This window comes from Phalacrocorax aristotelis, chromosome 2 (genome assembly GCF_949628215.1).
Source record: "Phalacrocorax aristotelis chromosome 2, bGulAri2.1, whole genome shotgun sequence".
Lineage (NCBI taxonomy): Eukaryota > Metazoa > Chordata > Aves > Suliformes > Phalacrocoracidae > Phalacrocorax > Phalacrocorax aristotelis.
In genome coordinates this window covers 56,242,099-56,256,388 of record NC_134277.1, presented here as the reverse complement: position 1 = coordinate 56,256,388, position 14,290 = coordinate 56,242,099, and the positions used below count along the sequence as shown (strand labels likewise).

Below are 14,290 nucleotides of genomic sequence, written 5' to 3'. Positions count from 1 at the left end.
TCTTAGGAATACTGCTGAAAAAGGCTTAATTTAAAACTTTAAAATGCAGTCTGGAGTGGATTTTTTTTTTAAGGCAGTATGTAGAAGCTGAGCAATCTCTTTTAGGTGCTTATTTGTACAAGGAGCCTCGAATGATATAACATTAGGTCTATACCACTTCCAGGATATTGCTCCTCAATCATATTCAACAAGTCCACTAGGTTCTCTGTTTCACTTGGTCCACTTGCTTCCAAGTAGAAGAATTTTTTTTAATCACAAAACTAGAAACCTGTGCTTACTTGTCTTTTTCTTTTTTTCTTTTGCTTTATTACAAAGAAGTGATGGGTATGAATAGGGGAAAATAAACTAATGTTTCAGGATATTCTCTACTTTCCTGAAAACTTTTGGAAATATGAGTGAAAAGAGAAATTAAGATAAATGAATGCTAGCAAACCATATCCACTGGATATAAGTGTATCTGAGGGCTGTGCTAATTTTTTCTGTCCCTAAGATCCCGAAGAGTCCTCCTGTCTGCCTAGAGAGGCTTTGGAAATAGAAGACCTTTTGGGATATGGATCCTTTCCAAGATCTGTCCTGGGAGGATATTATTTATTTATTTCCCTATTTATTAAATATTTCAGTTACTTTAGGGAGTTCATTAAATGTTCCCATTTCAGAAGCCAGAGCTTGCTGGGCAAACAGCTCCACTTTCCTCTCCTTCAGAGGATTCTTTAGCAAATGGTTTCCTATATTAGCCTCAGCTTCTGCCCCTTGGGTGCTAATAATGCCAGTTGTTTTGCTCAAAGATTAACTTCCTTTGCTTCAAATGTGAGTCAGACAGCAGTACTCCTTGCGCTTCTGAAAATAGCAACACCTGCAGAGTATATTTGGATGGACGAGGCAGGCAGTGCTCCAACTGAGAGATTTCCTCAGGGAATGAAGAGACTTGCTTATAAAGTCTCTTTGAGAACCCTTAAACATCTCTTTGCTCTGTTTAAATGCAGTATTCAACAGCTTTAGAGCGTGAAGTCCCAGTGCCTCAATGACCCAAAAAACCAGTGAGCTTCTGGGAGAAGGAAGACAGCTGAGGAGAACATCTGAAACCCTGCTCAGTCCTGTGGATGGATGCAGTCTTACACATAACTGAAACTAGCCTTTCTGTGGAAAAGACACTCATGCGTCTCCAGGTAGAAGCAAAGTGTAGGAGCTCTCAAGCTAGCTGTGCCAGGAAACCGACTTGCATGTCTCTGCCTGTGCGCTGGGGCCAGGGAGCATGGTACAGCACAGTGCAGTGAGTGGCACCTGAGTGACCAGCTAGGACAAACTGCACTGCATTTACTCACTACTTATACTTATAAAATATTTGTTTGTCAAACTGATTACCAAGTAACTTGGGAACAGATTCAGACAGTCATACAGTGCACAGTATCATATGCAGGAAGAAGGCTAGGTAATTTTAGCAAAACAAGAAAAAACCTCAGTGGGATTACTGGTGTCACAATCTTAGTCATGTTTTCTTGATCTCAGGATTCAATAAGCATGAGAAAACTACAGCAGGTCTTGGATGTCAACACAGATTTAAAGACAGCCCATGACTATAGATAGTCCTTGCAAACTTATCCCAGCTGCCTTCCTCAAACCAACAGAGACTTTGCTGTTTCTTCTGTATCTTAAATATATGTAAATTTATCAAAGTGAAACTAAACACTGAAATTTCTTTAAAGTAGATTTTTCCTTAATGAGAAGCTACCCAGTGAATGAGGTTGGGGAGAAGGGACGGGGCGGTTCGTTTTTTGTGACTGTTGGAACCTCAGGCATCTTTGTACACATTCTCCCTCATTTACAGCGGAATGTTTCAGCCTTTCTGCTTTTCTTTGCTCCTTTGTTATAAAAGTGTTGAGGTTCCAAATACATTATTTAAGATTAGTATGAAAATTTAATCTGAAGGAGGTTCTGGTTTTGCTATCCTAGAGTTTGCTATTACTTGGAAGATTTTTCTGCTGTTGTCATCTCCTCACTTCCCTTCCTCCTTCCTTTTATTATTATTTCTTTCTCACTCATCATCTTCCGTCAGCTCCCGTTATTGTAGGTAGGCTTCTACGACAACAAGGTGCTTTAGGAAAGAGTTCTGAAAACGGTCAGAATAATTTTACAGTGGGGCAATCCCTGGGGGTTTTCCTGTTTGTCTGTTCATATTCACACACGAACAGAGCAGTAGAAATCATTGGGAATTCTTCTATTCCTATAGTGCAGCTCTCCTTTTGTAGATCTGTCTGTGGGTACGTTCATCTTATCCATACCGCTAAAACATACAGTGAGCGTCAGCACCAGAAGATAACCCCCATTTGGAGCCAGTTAAATGTATGTTGCTGATACAAAGGGCCTTTTCCTGGTAGTCAAGCAGAATAATTGGCTACTCAGTACTTGGCTTATCTGATTTTAAACAGCATATAATCAAGATCTTATGGCTTCAGAAATTTAATTGAATGGAAACTCTGTAAGAAGTGCTAACTATCCTTTGAAGTTGTAACATGCTGACCATTCAAGAACCCATATAGTTTGCCATGTAATGACATTAAACATTCACGGGAGAAGCATATTTGGAGGAGTGTATTTTCCCAGAAGTAAAGGTTTCCAAGACCCCAGTTTACATCATGAGCTAGGTTGTTTTTCACCTCTGGATTCCTTTGTCTTAATCAATTGACACGATGAAAGTAAAAATCAGACTACGATTATCTATATGAGGAATTTCACCATTTTAAAATGAAGGGATGAAAATCTTCCATCATATACCTGACCCACCACCTCCTGAAATACAGAGTTGCTTTGGAAAATTCTCCTTTGGTTTATTGTCTTTTACAATTCAGCAATGTATCTGGTTCTGCAGAGGTTTGCTTTTACCAGTATAAATCTGGAGCATCATCACTTATGTCAGCACAGAATCCAGGCCCTGGAACCTAAAGAGGTTTTTCATCTTTCTACAAATCATTAAAAGACTTCCTAAAAATAATAGTTTTGTAACTACAATCCAGCCCACTGAACTGAGTAAAAAATAGTGATAAAATTAGAGCAGAGTATTATAGAACAATCTGACAAGAATCGTTCCGAGACCTTTAGCTGGTGTACACTGCACTGGTATTATTAATTTCTGATCAGCTACCAAAAGTACCTCACCCAGGTATACCTAAGCAAGTAACTTTCATTTAATTTGCCTTCTGAAGGACATGACAGCATCTGTACATTTTGAGATGTAATTGCTGTTATCCTTCAGAGTTTTTTGAAACAAACACAATCATCCTCCTGAATTACTGACTTTCTATGACAATTTTTTGAGGTTGCATTGTTCTAAACTAATATCTTTCAGACAGATCCTGAATAATGTAAGAGGATAAAGCCCACATGAAAAAAATCAAGAATTCAGAAATGAAATTTAAGCTGTCAAACTTTAACTTACTTGATCTTTATTCCCTTAATATTCTTCAAACAAACCCCATTTCTTTCTAGTTCATAAAGAACATTACCTTAGAGGCCATAACAGCTCTGAATTTTGTTCTAGGTCGATTTTTAAGTTAAAACATTAGACATTAAAAAAATCCACATTCTAAGCAGCTATTATGAACTGGATATATGAACTGCTGCCAAACGTGTGCTCCCCCCCTCCTCTTTTTTTTTTTATGTTTGTGCAGAAGAAAACAATTTCAGATCTAATCCTCAAGCTAGATGTATGGGGGTAAAACATTTTTTCTCTGCAGGCTTTAGAATGGAAAGACAAATTTCATGGAGGAGATCTCACCATTGCTCTGCTTTAGAAAAGTACCCGAACACATCCATCAACCATATATAAAGTACAACAGCAGTTCTCTGGAAATATTTCTGAGTGGCACTTGTTTGCATATTAAAGTCTCGCCATTCTCAGCAATATGACAGAGCATGTTTCGACTTCTTAAGCATTTCTTAAGGAAGCTTGAGACGTATTTCGCTTGCTGTGGAAATGCTGTAGAAATGGCTAGAAGGCCAAACTAATGGCCCTACACACATCGCTAAGGTGAGGCCTGAAGTACTGTGCTGAATTCTGGCTTCTCTCTGGAAGTCAGTGCACAGGCATATTTGTATCTGAACAAACTTTGGGTTTTCATCACTATTTAAATGGCAAGGATCAGACAGGAAAGATCATTAAAAATATTTATCACCCAAATTATGAGTAAATCTTTAATGTTGAGTCAGAGCTGACAGCTAATGACTTGAATTCCTTGACTTTTGTTCTGAAAATGTCCCAGTCAGGCAGCTGGCTTAGCTGTACTGGCTGAGCTCAGCCCAGTGGGAATGCTAGACCTCTCATGTTGGTGTCTTTCATTAACTCTAACCCCAGCTCCTAAAAAGTTTAGGGGACAGCATTTGAACTAACACCACCTCAGAGTACTTGTTTCCCTCCTTCCAATCCTGTTGAGTCTGCCACATCCAGACTGCTCTCAGAAGGGTAGTTGTGAGGATAAGCATGCTAAAGAGAGTGATGTGCCAAGGTATAACCATGAAGACATTGATGTTGACACCTCCCATGCAAGGAATTATTTGGTTAACTTTTATTGTAGTTCTGCAAGAGGAGATATGACCCTGGAGAGCTAACAGTAGAAAGTGCTTCTACTGGCCTGTACCTGTAGGTCACAGATGAGACTGGAAGTACTCAGATTCAGTTGAGATTTAGATTGGGCCCAGAGGCTGTATGAGGTCTAAGACTTTAGATTCAGTGTTAGTGAAACCCCCTTGAAGTATGTTCACTGAGATAATCCCACTTCCTCCCTACCCCAACTATAATTTATTTGTGCATTTGTTTGTTTGGAAAACCGAGTGCCTTTTGAAGCAAAATATTTAGCAGGCAGTTTTAGCAACATATAGCATATGTAGTTAGTGTGCATATATTACAGCTGCACTGAGACCATAAAATGTAACAGAAGCTCCTCTGGAAATATTCCTGTCTCAAATCCTATTGACAATTGTTTGTCAATAATCTGCATACTAAAGAGCCCCAAAGCACTCACTAGCATGATAGACTTGGCATTAAGTGGTGCTTAAGTAGCCCCTAAGACAATACACAGAAGATGCTCTAGAAATGTTATGCTCTACTATAACAAAAAGCTCATGAAGTAAGGACACATCTCTTGTGGACTTTTAAGTCTATTATCTAAACCATTAAAAAATCATATTTGATGCAATTTAGTTGAAGCTCAGATTAATGCAGGTTTAACTGGCCACACGGCAAACAGCTTCTTGTAAACTAATTCCCTTAATTGTTTGAAAAAGGATTTTTTAATAATTAAGCTAATGCAGTTTAATTTTTGCAGGAAGTGGAGCCAAATCCATCAGTGTGGATAAAACCTTTAAAGTGGGGTCTCAAAATTTAGAAAATAAGGTGAATAGAGACTTTGCTGGTTTCTAAGTGCAGTTCAACTACCCAGTGAAAGAGACTCTGCTCACTTCACAGACTACCCTGGTGTTTATTTAGAATCATACTTGTGGGTACAGTCAAAGCTGTTCTTGCAGGACATGAATATAGCATGACATTTAGTGTGAGAACACCCAACTATAAGAAATTAGGACCTTTGGATCAAACCTCTCCTGTTTCTGCCCAGGGTTTCCAAGACAGGCAGAGCCCAGCATCAGTGTGGGTGCCGTAGCTGTTGGTCTATTAAAAACATCTGTGTCATTGCAGTGAGTATCTAGGAAATGCATTAACTGGCATTCTTAGCTTTGGAGTCTATACTGAGACTCTTAACAGAAGTACTTGATTCTTAGCAGGATAAATGTTAGGGCTGTGATTTCAAGATGAAGGATAACCCATCCATCCCCTGCACATGTCCACCAGAAGAAGCTCTATTTCTTTTAGGGACAGTCAGGATCATCTGCTAATGAACAGCTAACTCTGCTGTCCTCGTAAGTTACCATAAAGGGTGCCTGCTGGGCAAATGCCATTTGCGAAGGTCACATGCTGAATCCGTGAAAAAAATTAGATAGTTTTCTATGGGTTTTATGATACAGACTTTAAGAGCAAAAGATGTTTACTCTCCAGAAAGAAGCAGACTTGGATGATCATTGGTTATGCTTTTCTGGCTTATCAGGCCTTTTAGCTGTTCTAAGCTGCATGCCTGTAAGGATTAACTAATACAAGGTGGAATTTCTTAGCCTGTATGATCAGAAGGTGTAACCTTCACCTGATGTCCCCTTGCAGTGGGAGAGTATGTGCCTTCTTTTGTTAGACTGTTAGAGATTTGTACTTAGCATCCTACCTGCAATGGATTTGGTGAAGTAAGAGGAGATGGAAGGCCATGTCCTGGTGACTGGCTGGGTTTATGAGGGGAGCTGGAGGACTGTGGAGCCGGAGGTGGTTGGCTCTGGCTCTGGGACTGTGTTTGGTTCTGCTGCGGTGGTGCTGATGGCTGTGGCTGTGGCTGCTGGGTCTGCTGGGGTGGCTGTGGAGTCTGCGTCTGCTGGCCTTGTGGCTGCTGGCTTTGCTGCTGCTGTTGCTGCTGCTGACCTTGTTGCTGCTGCTGCTGTTGATGCTGGAGCTGCTGAAGATGCTGAAGCTGTTGAAGCTGGGAGTTCAGGGATGAGGTAGCTGTGAATTGAAGAGAGGGAAGGGAGTTATGTAGGTTTCAGTAATACCTACTGTGTTAAAGATATTCTGGATTAAATTCTGGTTCTGTTACATTGTGGGGCACGCTGCCCACTGAGGTCAGCTGGCCTCAGGCTGCAGGTTGTGGCAGGAAATTAATGACCATGTTCTCATCAATAATAGCCTGTGGTTCTGCCAGTGCAGTTCCATGGTAAGAATTGGACTCTTTTGGAGGCAATGAAAGCAAAACTTCAGGACTATGGCTCTGCCCACAGGATGGGCCTCAGAGCTGATCAGCAGTCTTTGCTCAGACAAGCTTACCCTTGAAACCAATGGGAATTTTGCCTGCCTAGAGAAGAGGCCAACAGGATGTCACTGTACATGCCACAGTAAGAACTCATGAACTAGCGCTGTTATACAGAGGAGGAGAAAACCATAGTTGTAAAATAAACAATGCTTTGAAAAGATCTTTGTCACATCTTTATATAACAGGTGTCAGGAAATAAACCCTTCAGCTGTGAAATTTCTTGTGTAATGCATAAGTAGCAAAAACACCCAATAAAATGTGTACGTCTCTGAAATTAGAACTGCTTCTTATCATTCACATCTAAAACCCATGAAATTCCTCTTGTGAAATAGGGTAGGTGTTCTGTGCACTTGCACTGGTCACTTACTCCTGGTAGTAAAAGTCTGGCGTGTTTTGCTAGCATGTGCTCCAAACATGAGACTTGGAAACTGGTGGCTCACATTAACCTGCTGGCACAGAGGAGCAAATGTTATCTCCCAGAGACACTTTCAAATTGGCTAGGGCATGCATTAAATTCAGGAAGGCAACAAGTGTGCCACAGGGATGTCACTAAAGAAGAACAGCTTTAAGCAGCTGCCAGAACATCACAGGAGCCTGATGCTTTCTAGGGTTTTGCCCTGCGTAAGTCACCTGGGTCTCCAGCCTTAGCCACTCTAATCAACATCTTACGGTTTGCATTAGATGGCTATGAGATCCCAAGAGCAACAACTTACAAGATCATTGCACTGCTTTGCCCTCTGTACTGCTTTGCCAACACCATTCTGTATTATAATATCCATCGGCAGAAGCCAAAGTAAACTGGGTGTGAATCAAATTTGTTATTTCTAAAATGGTATTCAGATTTCATGGCCAGAAACTTTGTTCACCAAGTTATTTGTGGATTGGCAGATAAAGCCATGTCATCTCCACTTTCTTTTCATGCCAACATCCTTATTTCAGCTTTCCAGATATCTATGCCCTGAGGATGAACCTGAGGTCTTAGTATGACTTATGAAATCAATGAGCCATAAACTGGAATAAGCAAAAGAAAAAAGAAAAAGGAGAAGGATGAGGCAGAATGGGTAAGCCAGAAAAGGGTGTATGAAGGAAAAGTAAAAGGCTTGGTAGAAAGAGCTGTTGGTCATCCGTTCCTATACTTATAGCTGCTCTAAATTTTCTTTCACCAGAGGTGGGAATCAAACTACAGCTACGCCTTTACAATAACTATAGTCATGTGTATGTGACTTCAACAAAGAACCTGAACAATGCAGAGAAGGAGGACTGGTAACACCAATATATTTCCATTAGGTAAGTTTCTGATGGAAGTTTTGTGTTTCAACACAAAACAGAGTCAGATTAAAAACATGCATGGTATCTCATGCACAAGAAATCAGCCTGGAGAAGTAAGGATACACTCCCATCAATTCCATGATCAGAACTCGTACCTAAATGCCCAAAAGCCCAGACAGTGGTAAGTGGAAATATAATCTAAGGCATATGAGAACAAAGAATGGAGAAAGGGTGTGTGCAGGAAAGCAACACCATAGTGTGAAGCACCTACGCTGGCAATTAATACCATTCACCAATTCTATCTGTAGGTATGTGCATAGAAGTGGAAAGACCCTTTCCATTCCCATGAGGAAAAAACTAATTTAGACCAGCTCTTTATCTTGTGTGGGCCATTTCCTCACCTGCAATAGTTTAGCAGTCTGGACAAACCATTGATAACCAGAACCAAGACTTCAAACACAACATACCCTAACTGTGTTGAGAAGAACAAGGGGTCGTTTTATATCCTATGTGTAAAGCTGGACAGGATGAGGCAAATTTTCTCTATAGCAAACTAAATGTAGTGGGTTTTTTTTGTACTGCAATGGTCCCCAAACCCTTTTGCTCCCACAGGGCATTCTTGAAGGCCATGGATTAGAACAATGGATTTGTCAGAATGCCATATGTTGTATGTAGTGCATAGTCATGCAGTAGGGGACAGGCAAAAGCATTCAAGGTGGAGGGAAAGCCACCCACTGAAACATTTTTGGAGCACAGAATGTGTTTGGCTCCTTGAGGTATGCCTGTCAGCTAGAATTTGGAAAATACGGCCAATAATTAAAAGAATGCTGGAAATATCAATCTGAGATAACATGAGGTAACACAGGACAGAGAGATCACTGTGATTCTGATAACATAAAAGTGCAAAACCAGGGCAGGGCTATATTTTTGCCAATGATCTTATGATTGAACTTACAGTATGCAAAAAACATCTGTTGATATAATATTAAAGATAAAAGCATCACTGCATGGACTTCTTAAAATGGTGACATACAAGACATGAGGAGAATAGTAAAGAAGCCCAAACTGTAAAACAAATGAAGTTTCCTGACAAACTAAAACCACAGAGCATACGAATTTCCTTTCAGGATGCTTTCATTGAAATGTTGCCAAACAGAGATATAAGTAGCCTTACAAAATTACAGGGCCTAAAGCACAGCTACAGATATACAGAAATAGTACTGAACTGTTTGTTTACCATTGGACAAAAATAGACACTTATTGAAATGTGGTTTTATGAAATGTATGAATCTGCTTAAGAAAGAAAGATTATATCATTGCATGTGTTGGCATTTACTTGCTAGAACAGTCATCCTAATGGTGTAGGCCTCAGTTTCATTGACAAGTCATGCCTTTTATCAGCTGTTGAATTACAGTCTTAAAAATTAAATCTTCATTAAACTTCTGTTCTCCACAAGACCAATACTCAATTATGGACATTTTGATTTGCACATTCTTTCTTCTGCCAATACAAAAAAACAAGAGACAGAATCCAGAGGGAAGAAAAAGGGGGAAAATGCCTCAAGAGCTTTTTGTTTAAACCTAAAATTTAGCAGGTTCAGGTCCTACTGAGCTGCTAATATAACTGATGTTGAATGGCCATCACCAAGTACGTTGATACTTCTGTGCACTGACAATGTGAGCAGGGGCAATCACTCAGGCAACCTGACTTGTCTGATGAATGAAAAGGGTCTGAAGCTGACTTGAAGACATCAAGTCTGTAAATTCTGTGGGCATGCCCAGCACTCATAGATGATAGCTTGGTATGGAGATTTTTTCATTTCCCATCTAGGAGTAGAAAAGCTTTGCATTCAGTACTGCTCAATACTTGAATGTTGCCCAATGCAGCAATACCAGTATCTCCACCATTTACTTTTGTACTGGAAGTGCATTCGTTGTTGCTGGGGTGGAGGGTGGTCCCTCGGGGAAGATTTTGTTGATGGAGAAAAGTTACTTCATGGAAAAGTTTCAAAGTTCATTACCAGCAGCTGCACAAAATTATTCAAATAACTTCTTGTCTTTTCATATAATACCTTTAAAAAGCCTCTCCAAAGCCTACTGCCATGCTAGGCTATAAATTGCATTGAAGTGCCTTAGTGAGGTATGGTTGTTTAACATGCTGTTTCTAAACAAACAGACAAGTAATTGGAAGAAGGACTGTTAGATCGGACAAGGCTTTCCCAAAACCACACAGTAGGTGTACTGCAAAGGTGGATTTAGGGCTCCAGATCATGCCTGCAGATCGGTGTTCCTGCTGCCTGATTGCACTGCCTTTCACAATGTGTGTACTATCCACGGCAGGGGTTGTGTCATATTATTGTCTGTAATCAAATCCAATCCAACTCCCAGAGCTTGCTTGCATACCTCATCCATTATAAATCGTATACCTGTCTAGCATTTGTCACTTTCTGCAGAGCTTGGAGCCTGATGGAATTTCAGGTGGTACAACAGTGCTATGCCTGCATGTATAAAAGATAACATGCACTGCCTACCTCACAGGAATCTTTTTATGACTTACTGGCTAACAGCTGGGTAAAATTTTGACATATTTAAGTGAGAAGTGCCTACTTTCTTTCAGAATTGCATTCAGGAATTAAAAAAGCTTGCAAAAATTGTAAGAAAAGTTCTTTCTGTGGTTAAAAAAGACAACATGAAGTACATCAATTTAAAACGGAGATAATTAACTAAAAAAATGCATGCGAGCTATGAAAAACTGTGAGGAAAACCCAGAAACTCTGTGTGACATTTCAGCTTTCCTCGTACAACAAAAATACGTATTGAATATATAGCAGGTATCCAAGAAGCTGATAAGAACTTATACCTACAAGGAAACGATGGCATGAGGGGTTTTCAAATTTAAGTTTTAACTATAATTTCCTGGTTGCTGAAGTGCCATGGCAGACTTCCCAAGGGATCGCCCTATGTTTTACAATCCTACTTGAAGCAGATTACGCTTAGCCACAGTATCGAATAATTTACATTAGAATAAGAGATATGGAGTTAAGTGGTGCAAATGGATGGTCAAGAGGCAGCTTAAGCAAACTTTCTCACCTCCCAGGTCAAGTACTTCTATACTTGTCACAGATCTCAAACTACTTTAAGGACTTGGAGAAAGTTACGATCTAAGGAACACACTCCTTGACTTCCTTCGGGGAACACCTTGGGCACAATGCTGCCATGCATTTACAATATTTACATAAAATGTTGTCTTTTCATGTTTTCCTTGTGTCTTCTGTTCCTCTGCTGGTTACCTGTGCAGGGAACTGAAATGAAAGTAAAATGCCCCTCCGTCAGGTAGAGTAGTGCAATGGGAAACATTAACCTCTGATGCAACCATGCTGAAAGCAGCAGTCTGATCCGTGAGAGGGAGAATGAGTGAATCATTTTCTTAGTGGGAAAACTGAAAAGGCTGTCTTCAAATCCCAGTCCTGGTTGTATTCACTGAAAGCAGTATCAACTGCCTGCTGCCTCTGGCTAACTTATTATTGCGTAAGTATGGGAATGGCTCTGGTTATATTTTAAATAAAAATATAAATTTGAAAGTTTAATCACATTTCTCCAAAAAGCAAGGAACATACGTAAGCCCAGAAACGTTTATATAATGAAAACAATGTAAAAATTATAACTTTTTTCACCTCTCATTCACAATATACACTGAGATTCTTAAGACCTCTACAGCACTTGGCAGAAGATCAAATTAATGTTCAGGGATTCAATTTGTATCTAGAATCTGCTCTTGTGGATAAGCTTCACATAATGTCTGATTTATTTTATTAATGTTTTGTGCATGTTTGTTTCTGTGTAAAGGGGAAGAAGGGGTAGGAGGAATAAGACACAATTTTTAGCCTACAAACTATTGTGCTGCTCTATCCTCTACCCTCCTATTTACATAATTGCATAGATGTTCTTCAGTGCCTTGGTACAATGGACTAAAAAGGAGAAAATCATACATTAAACCTTTTCCTATTTGACTGAGCAGAGAACTTGGCTCTTGCCATTTCAAGGACCTAATGCCTTTTTCCACTTCCCCAGTAATGGAGAATGGATTTGCATTGCCTTAAACTGAAAAGTGTAACTAACTTAAGCATCTGGGCTTGCGTTTGAACTGACATGGCCTGCTATTTTTTCCACCCTGTTGTTTCTCTTCTAATGAGGTGTATGCCTTTCTTTTCTTTGAAACAGATTTCTAAAGATTGAATGCACACACTGAACAGTCTAATGCAAGCCTTTGTTTACACTTTCTCCCTCCTGGGTAATGAGGGATAGGTTAGCCAAATACCCAACGTGTTTTTGCATGTGCTTGAATTTTCTTTTTAAGAGCAAAATGTGAGTTATTTTAAATATGTTAGTATCCTCTTTGTGGAAAAAAAAAGGAAGGGTTGGACTTGTGGCTGAAGAGATTAGTAATGGGATACAGAACACATTATTTCTAAATCACCGGTTCAAATCCAGTCTAGGTCAATACAGGGAACAAAAGTCATTGCTCTTTAATGGTGCTTCTGAGTGTTTTCTACCTTATAGAAGATGTATTAGATGTATAGAAGATGTATGCACACACAGATACCCACAGAGAGCCTGCACTGGAGGCAGTCGGCCACACAGTCAAGGTAATAAATTGATGGTCTCCCAATAGCTATTAGGAAGATCATAAAGACTACGGCCTTGGATGGCATCAACTGACATCTTTATTTGCACTTTCAGCACAGAGGCTAAGGACAGAAAGAGAAAGGACAGCAAGTCATCTTCTCCTTCCTAAAGGTGATCCCTCAAGGTTACGGCTGCAGAAGGCAGGTGGGGTTATGGGGAGAGACTTGCATTGCCAATGCTCCTCTGTACCAATTCTGCAGATAAACAGAGGGCTTCACTTTCTACTGTTGTCATATCCAGCATCTTTCATGAGCACTAAATTCACTTTAAAGAATATAGGCAATAAAAAGGAAGTATTAAGAAGAAAACCATCATAATTTATATGGTGCCTGTGGTGTCTCCACATTTTGATGAATACTGGAACTTCCCTGAAAAATGATCCACTGCATTAAATAAATCTGACATTTTTTTCCTTACCAAACCTCAAAATGTACAATAATCCACTAAAATCTTAAGGAAAAAAAAAAAAAGTTGTTGCTCTAAGTAGAGAGCTTGACTAAGTATCGTGGCAAGTATATTTGGAATACTTCCCATTCTAAGATAATCTAGGGGCTATTTTCCTCTAGTTTATGACAACACTCTGTGAGTAAAGTTCCCGGAGTGTATTGTAAAAATTGCATTAACCTATTTAAAATGCCCAAAGGCAAGAACAAGCTGGAGAAATTAGACTTTAATAAGCCATTTGCTTCCTCAGCTCAAATGGGACCTTAGGCCTCATATTGTACAGATGGCTGAAACATTAACTGGAGTCAGGGTATCATCAAGACACAGGGGATCAATCAGAGAGTCGTCTTGGGACTGTCATGCAAAGACAGGCAATTAAAAACCCACCATAACATAGTCTGAGGGTAATGTAAGTGTTTGAATGCCAAAGGCTGGGTGTCAAGCAAGCAACATCTAGATCTGGTAAACTCCTAATTTTACCAGGCTGGTTTTTGTTGTTGTTGCTTGTGGGTTTTTTTGTTTGTTTGGTTGATTGTTTTCAGGTTTTTTTTCTGTGAAAACATGACTCTCTCAGAGATCAGGGGCAGGAGTCTTAACATCCAAGTCCTTACACCAGCTAAAAGCCATTTTCTAGTTACAGAGAGCAGGACTGGTCCCAGATTGTCTGTGAACAGAATAGCACTGGAATGGAAAAGCAGACTGAGTGGCATGGTATTCCAACAGATTGGATTTCCAGGCCATATTGAGGCCATAAGAATGTTCCTATGGACCAGAATTTAAGATAACCTCCTGTTTCTTGGGGAAAATATCTGCAGGACTCCTTTGAAAGAAACTAATTGCCAGAGGAAAAAAAACAAAATCATCTAAAGGCCAACAGAGCCCAATATAAGATTTCACAGCCGAAGGGATGTGACAGGGAACAGATGAATGACACAAAGAAATTAAGTTTGAAACAACAGTCTGCTGACTCAGAGAACAATGACCATGACTCACAATGG

General features: G+C 39.8%; 1 protein-coding gene across 1 annotated transcript in view; it reads right to left on the bottom strand.

Annotated features, from left to right (window-relative positions):
• The window catches only part of POU6F2 (POU class 6 homeobox 2), a 186,730-nt gene that overhangs the window by 95,596 nt on the left and 76,844 nt on the right, over window positions 1–14,290 (bottom strand). The window contains exon 3 of the mRNA XM_075083681.1: window positions 6,261–6,589. Within this exon, the coding sequence (XP_074939782.1) occupies window positions 6,261–6,589 (329 nt within the window). The remainder of the gene's footprint in view (window positions 1–6,260; window positions 6,590–14,290) is intronic.